Source organism: Mastomys coucha, unplaced genomic scaffold (genome assembly GCF_008632895.1).
Source record: "Mastomys coucha isolate ucsf_1 unplaced genomic scaffold, UCSF_Mcou_1 pScaffold6, whole genome shotgun sequence".
Classification (NCBI taxonomy): domain Eukaryota; kingdom Metazoa; phylum Chordata; class Mammalia; order Rodentia; family Muridae; genus Mastomys; species Mastomys coucha.
In genome coordinates this window covers 40,455,031-40,462,777 of record NW_022196912.1, presented here as the reverse complement: position 1 = coordinate 40,462,777, position 7,747 = coordinate 40,455,031, and the positions used below count along the sequence as shown (strand labels likewise).

The 7,747-nt window shown below is 44.5% G+C and overlaps 1 protein-coding gene across 1 annotated transcript in view; it reads right to left on the bottom strand.

Moving 5' to 3' along the window:
* Window positions 1-212: 212 nt before the first annotated feature.
* Window positions 213-7,747, bottom strand: part of Rrm2 (ribonucleotide reductase regulatory subunit M2) — a 51,843-nt gene continuing 44,308 nt past the window's right edge. Inside the window, exon 10 of the mRNA XM_031357707.1 lies at window positions 213-281. Within this exon, the coding sequence (XP_031213567.1) occupies window positions 213-281 (69 nt within the window). The remainder of the gene's footprint in view (window positions 282-7,747) is intronic.

Below are 7,747 nucleotides of genomic sequence, written 5' to 3'. Positions count from 1 at the left end.
TGCTGCTGCTGCTGCTGATCACGCTGCTCATGCTGCTGCTGCTCATGCTACTCATGCTGCTGCTGCTCATGCTACTCATGCTGCTGCTGCTCATGCTGCTGCTGCTCATGCTGCTGCTCATGCTGCTGCTGCTCATGCTGCTGCTGCTGCTGCTCACGCTGCTCATGCTGCTGCTGCTGCTGATCACGCTGCTCATGCTGCTGCTGCTCATGCTACTCATGCTGCTTCTGCTCATGCTGCTGCTGCTGCTCATGCTGCTGCTGCTGCTCATGCTGCTTGCCCTGCTTGTGGGAGGAGAGCACAGGGCTGCAGAGCTGCCCTCCAGCTACAAACAGCAGCCTGGAGCTCACACAGGTCCTGCTCCCCCAGCCCACCCCCAACCCCATCCCAACCCCGCATGGTGCTCAGCCACACAAACACCAAGAAAGAGAAGAATGGTTCATTCCGTGGTCCCAGCTTCTGCCAGAGGCCATGTTGGTGTCTGTGGTTTATGCTGTCCCTGAAGGCCAGTGTTGATGTCCGTGGTCTTTGCTGTTGCTGGCTGCTAGGGGCAAGGAAGCTTTTTGGGCAGTGGTATGAGTGACTGCAGACTCCTAAATGAGAATGAGAAACATTGAAGGCTTCTGTGGCAAAGCCCCTATCCCCGCTTCCTACTCCACCCTCCATAACTTTAATTTTCTTAAATCCTATTTGTAAACGCCTTAACCTTCCTACCACCCACCAGAGGTAATGGAAAAATAAGGATACGGGGAAAGAGGGCAGTGGATCGGTTTAGAAAGGTTCTTTGGAGCAACTCCTGTCTGTGTTGTCTGGAAATCAGCAGTTCAGTTCGCAGGTTAGTAGGCAGCTCAATTCACTCACAAACACTTCGTGGATACAATAGCAGTCTAGTTCAGTAGAGTTGGGTTAGCAACAGTGGTGACAGCGACCTAGCAGAGACAGCCAGGCCTCAGTCTTGGCTCGAGTCAGCAGGAAGGACCAACTGGAACACCAGGAGAAGTTTTTAGCTGTGTCTCTCTCAGGGAAGAGAAGATCAGCAAAGATGTGAAGCCCACAAGTGTTATACAGCTAGCTGTACCACCAAGCCAGGCTCAGTCTCCATCACTCCGTGGAGTCCTATTTATACCCTCCAAGCATCATGTGTCCTTCATGTGCCTTACATGTGCACACTCCTCCAATCAGCCCAAGTCCTTGGAAGCAGCAATAACCGTGATATATCACTAGAAGTGTTTTGGTGAGTTTCTCTCTATGGCATCCTGAAAAATGTACCTCAACTGCATAATGTAAGGGAGACCAATACCTGTGTGTCCTTAGCAAAGAGTCTTTTATCATGTGTCCTTTTACATGTTTGACTTAGTAGAACATCCTTTCTCCTGTGTCTGTTTTAGCAAAACATTCCTTTTTGTGTTAGCCCCAGCAAAACACCATCCAACCGACTTTCCAAAGAACCCTTAAGTTTCAACTTCATCCCCACCACCACCACCAAACAGTCTAGACAGGAAGCTAGTGAAGAGAGTCCTTCAAAACTGTGACAGAGATGCTGAAGTGTGACTCTCCACAGTTAATGTGTCTGACTGGGGCAGGAAAGGACACAGTTTTCTTTAAGATTCTGGCCACTGGGAGTTTGACCATGCTCCAGTGAGTACATGGACAAGGCAAATTGGAGTTGGTTGGTTTGTTGGTAGAGAAGGGGGACTGTGGGGATTCAAAGGTGGGAGGGTAGACCTGGGAGGAATGTCAATTGAGTGTATTTGGGATGCATTGTATGAAATTGCCAAATAATTAATAAAAACATTATGGTGGGGGTGGGGGGATCAGTCTCTTGATAAAACTCTAAAATCTCTTTTAAGAAAGAGTTCTAGTCTCTCAACTGTGGGCTCCTGTAAAATCAAAAGTAAGCTAAATACTTTCTTGCTTTTAGGGGAACATTGAACTAGCTCAAATGATAGATGAACCCACCTACTGTTGTTCTAAAAACAGGGGGCCTGGGCTGTGGCCCACCTGCCTGGCTGAGGCTCTCTCTCCCTGGTGGCAGGGGGCCTGCTGCTGAGGCCCAAGTCTCTCTCTCTCCCCTGGGGCTGGCCTGTTTGCTGCACAGTGCCTTAATTAAAAGGGAGGCAACGTATGAATGAATTATTTTATTGCAGGAAGGAGAAATATGCTAGTTAAGTAGAGAGAAAGAAAGGAGAGGAAGGAGAGAGAAAAGAAGGAGAGGGAGAAAGGCAGAGAAGAGAACAAAGAGCAGAGAGAGGAGAGAGAGCAAGAGAGAGAGCAAGAGGAGAGAAGTAAGAGAGTGAGGAGCAAGAGGAGAAGGGTAAGAGAGTGAGGAGGGGGCAAACCACCCCTTTTATTGTATGGGGCGTGGCATACCTGCCTTGTGGTCAGATGACTGTGTGTAAGGTCCAGCTAGAATGCTGGGAGTTTGAGGCAGTGTCTGCCTAATAGAGCACACATCTCCTGCAGGGGCAGCTGTGAAGGGTCTAGACTGAAATCTGAGCCATTGGTATCAGGAGCAATCACCCAACACCTACTGTCCCTTGTAAGCAAATTTACATTGCTCAGTGGGTCTCTGGGGTTCCAAAGTGGCTCTGCTTTACTGGACTCCGGCTTTCAGAACTGCTTACTGCCCCACAACCTACCTTGTCTACAGTCTGTCTGCTACATGTAGGGACTTCTGTGGGTGACACACCTACTCCAGGGCCTCTTTGAGACCTTTACTCTACAGTGGTTACAGCTCTTCTGATCAATGTCTTGTTTTGCCTCAGATCCCAGAACAATGAGATTGCCCATCGTCCCTCTGTTCAGATGGTGACATCCTGCTTCTCCAAGTCGGTCTTAATTCATGTTTGAGGAGACACTCTTTAAATATGGACCACTCATTTCCACCTTGATTTGTGGAAGGGAAGGGTGATCCATGCCAGCATCAGGAAGACATCATATTCTAGGGATGAGCCTGAGCAGATCAAAGAAGAAATGAGTGAAAAACATAGACTGTACTGTATGTTACCAGTTTTCCAATATTCGGTTTAGCAGACTGGGAAACCGCTTCCCACACAGTCTGTGCCTTGCATTTCTGGTCATTATAACAAAGCACAGGAGCAGAAGAGAGAGTCCTTGGAAGCCACTACTCATGAGAGCGGGTGTAGCAAGTGCTGTGTAATGATGAAAGCAAGAGGCACTGGGAAACTCCAGAGACAAGCTGATCTGTAGCTTCAATACTAAAAAGTCCCAAAGGGCCACAACATCTGTCCTGGTATTTCTTTCTAGTGATGAGAACTATGAAAGAATCCAGCACAGATACGTGTGGCAATAAAGGACACTAGACGGTGGCTGCTGGGTCTGTCTGATGGCTATATCAAAACCAAGTACAGTGGCCCCCTTGGAATCTGAGAGATTGCTCCTAGGGCCCCACAGATACCAAAGTCAGTAAGTGTTCAAAACTGCCTTACATCACATGGCATGGTATTTTCATATAACCTACCCAGGTCTTGCATCCTCTCAATCCCCTCTAGATGACCTATAATCTATAAAACCATGTAAAAAGTGATGTAAGTTGCTGTTACCCGATATCATTTGACCACATGACAAAACAGTCAACATGTAAATACTGCAGATATGATTGTCCCTATATATTTGATTGGCAGTTGGCTGAGTCCCTGAATATAGAACTCAAGGATACATAGGTGGACTGTGTATAAAAGGTTATGGGTCTCTAGTTTAGAGGTAGCTTGGGGAACTGAGAAAGGAAGTTCCTTCAAAAGAAACTATGGAGTGGGGACAGCAGCGACCAACACAAAGTCCACTACCATTTACTGACTGCCCTGTGGCCATATTCTATTCCCCCTTTCGATCAGGAAGAGACCCAGCTCATAAAATTAGAGCTGTGCTGTGAATATGCCCAAGAGTTTCTGTTCAGCAGAGGTAAGCAATGTATTGCTCATCTATGAATGCCCACAGCTCCCTGGCATGGGTATCTCATTAAACATAATAAAGATTAAAAACTTAGAACTAAACCAAACTAGGATGTGAGGAGAAAGGGCGTGGGGGGAGCAGTGTCAACCTCTTATTTAGGAAAAGTTCAACAGTTCAAGTTTTTCTCCCGTAGGAAGTAAGGAAGACAGACAGCTCAAAAGCTTCCTTCTCTGGACCACAATGCCTTGAGAGGTCTGTATCCTTTTTTGGTTTTCAGTGTGTATGAGTGTTTGCCTGCATTCGTGCTTGTGTACAGTGTGTGTGCCTAGTGCCTGCAGAGGCCAGACAAGGATTCCAGAGCCCCTGGAACTGGAGTTATAGATGGTTGGTACTGGTCATGGGGGTGCTAGAAATCAAGCCTGGATCCTCTGGAAGAGCAGCAAGTGCGCGCTTAACCACTGAGCCATCAGCTCTCCAGCCCCAGGTCGGTGTCTTATAATTCATTTTTCTTTCCCTTTTAATTTTCCTTTTTAACAGTTGGGTTCTTTATAGCAGTCTTTACTTTCAGTCTTATTTTTGGCTTTGCCACAGGATATGTGTTATGGGTCTCAGTATCCTATAGGCAACAACAAAAGGCCTAGGGTAAACAAAGTGTCTCCCAACTGTGGGCGATACTTAGAAGCTCTGAGGAGAGAAAACTGTTCAGCAACTCATCAGACGACAGCAGGGGGTTAAGTGAAAAGATTTATTGATGGTGCTCCTTTCTCTGGTGAGTCAGCCAGAAGCCTCTCTGGCTAAGCTGGTTAACTCTTTGTGAACCAGAGAGGAAGGAAAGGAAAAGAATTAAGATGTTGTATGCAGGCAAATATGCACACATATACATTCAAACATTCATACACCCACACTCTGGCTGGACCTGACCGTCTGTCACCATCAATTCCACAATTATTCATGCATGCTTACATGCATACACATATATCTACACAAAAAATATAGACAAACAGACACATAGATTGGGATGGATGGATGGGTGAACGGGGCAAGGCTCCCCAAGCCAAACCATTCAGCCAACAACTTTACTTCTTTTCTCTGGTCTTTTTATACCTTCTTAGACAAAAAGTTCTTTAGAAAATTACCTCAGAGATAAAATGTTACATAAAATGGGAGTTACAGAAGGACATTGCTATTAAGTTCAAAGCAGTGTTTCATTTTAATATACTCATTAAAAGTTCAAAGCAACAGTTTTTACATGGTCCAGCCTTATCATAGTGCACACCTGTGACTTTATCCTTGGACCTGAATGTTTTTCCTTGAACATAAAATTGCCCAAAGTTTATTTCTCTTTCTAGAAATACAATGAAAGCTCATTGTGTTTCTTTTTATACAGCCTTTACTTACTATTCTGAGGAGTGGGCACATTCTATTCTTGATTCTCACTTTATTACATCTTTTTAGCAACTAAGGCCATCTCTAAAAAACTTTCTTCCTAAAATAATTTAAATCAAATGAGGAATTTTATAGAATTATCTATTTGTCTATGTAGCATCACTACAAGATAGTACATCTTTGTAGGTCTATAGAAATCTGCTTGAAAGGGTGGGTCAATATCTAGTGATTGTTATATATATTTAATAATAACAGGAAATCTTAATTAAGTCAATTAATAGCAGGAATCTTTCATAAAATGGATTTCTTTTGGGCCTTGTCTACCAGAGCAAATCTGTCATAGATATTAATCCAAGGCAGACCCATCTCAGGAAGATCACCTGCTAGTTTAATAGCTTCTCCTTGTTGGCTCCTGACATTAACTGTCCACACAAGTGAACTCTACACAGCCTTTAGATCCTCTAGAAACTACCTGGAGCACAAAAAAAGATAAATAAAAGTGTAAACAATTTACCAGGAAAGTTTACTTTTCAAGTAGTGCCTATAGATTTATAACCACAACGTCTATGTAAATGTTAGCAGGGTTAGCTCAGCCCCCAGTCACACTGGGAGAGCGACTTGTGTTCAAAGACCTTTCTTTGCTTTAGTGTTGGGCATTAAAGAAAAATGAGCAGAAAACCATGGGTCCTCCAAAGACTGTGCTAGCCTGTTTTCTGTTACTATAATAAAGTACTTAAGTGGAAACCGGTATATCCCCTCACCCCAAATCTACAAACATATCATGACAAAAGGAAACCTAGAGAGATGATGTCACTTACCCACTATGATAACCATACAAAGTACACAGTCAAAACATTTTTTTGGCAGTTCTGCAACTTTATTTTACATTCAGCAGGTTAGTTCTCATCCACATTGACTGTCTGTAGGTTTTTGAAAGCGGTAACAGGCATGTAAGTTACCAATGTGTAGAGCTTGTTTGGTGAATCCTCATCCTCATTACATTTTCTGGACAAATGTACTCAGAAGCGATATAAAACGTTCCTTATTCCCTTGGCCAAGATGGCTTTATTGAGCCTGGTGTCAATGCACACATCTGGAGTTCCCATCTCCTTCATGGCAAATTTCCAGATTTGAGTGTCCAAGGGGCACGCTTCTTGAAGCCCACTCCACGGATGTGCTTGTGAATGTTGGTGGTGTATTCTTAGGTCACCACCTCGACTGATAGCACAACAGCCCTTCTTCTTCTCCACACCCTTCTTTGTGGCAGCCATTCTGCCAGGCCCAAGTTAGATAGGACGGGTGGGGGGGATTGTCAAAAAGCTTTTTTAATGTTAAAGTATGACATGTATACAGAAGAAAATACGTGTGTACATGTGTGTGTGTGTGTGTATGCACATGTGCACAAGCATGACTTATCTCACAGTAAACTCACTGTTTTACCACCATCCAGGGCAAAGTAGGAACCACAAATGTAACCACTCCCAACTACTAACCCACAGTCCCCAAAGGGAAGCACCACCCCGTGTCCTAAGATCAAGGCTCATTTGGCCTACTGTGTCTTTTCCCACTAGGATCACATAGTGTGTATGTTTTCATATCCAGCTTTGTATGTATGGTAAAATGACTGTTTCACCCACAGCCATTCAGTAAAAAGACTTTCTTGTCCTCACTGCCCAGACGTGACACTTCAGTGTTTGTGTGTGTGTGTAAGTGCATGTGTGTACACATGTGTGTGGAAACCAAAGGCCAAGTTTGGGTGCTGTTCCTCAGGAGCTACCTACCTGTTTTCTGATCTCACCTATTCAGCTAGCCCAGTGGTTCTCAACCTTCCTAATACTGCAACCCTTTAATACAATTCATGTTCTTGTGACCCACTCCCAACCATAAATGTATTTTTCTTCCTACTTTATAACTGTAATGTTGCTACTGTTATAAATCATAATGTAAATATCTGATATGCAGGCTATCTGATATGTGACTCCTGTGAAAGAGCTCACTAGCCCCCAATGGGATCAAGACCCACAGATGGAGAACCACTGCCTTAGAGTCTCTCATCCCCACTCTAATACACATAGTTCATGTTTGCCAAAGAAGAACAGTTGCTGTCAGAAATTTCAGCTGTGTCCTGTCCAACAGCCGGGAGAACTAGAGGGCAATGGAACAAACTGAAGTCTAAACAATATGGCACATACTCCTCCATAATAAGTGTGCTTAGCAATGCCTCCAGAGAGAGGCACAGTGAGGTCGTTAATAAGCCTCCTCTTCTTCTTTTTTTGTTTTTTTTTTGGGGGGGGGCGTTTTTTGTTTTGTTTTGTTTTGTTTTGTTTTTTTCAAGACAGGGTTTTTCAGTGTAGCCCTGGCTGTCCTGGAACTCACACTGCAGACCAGGCTGGCCTCGAACTCAGAAATCCACCTGCCTCTGCCTCCCAAGTGCTGGGATTAAGGGCGT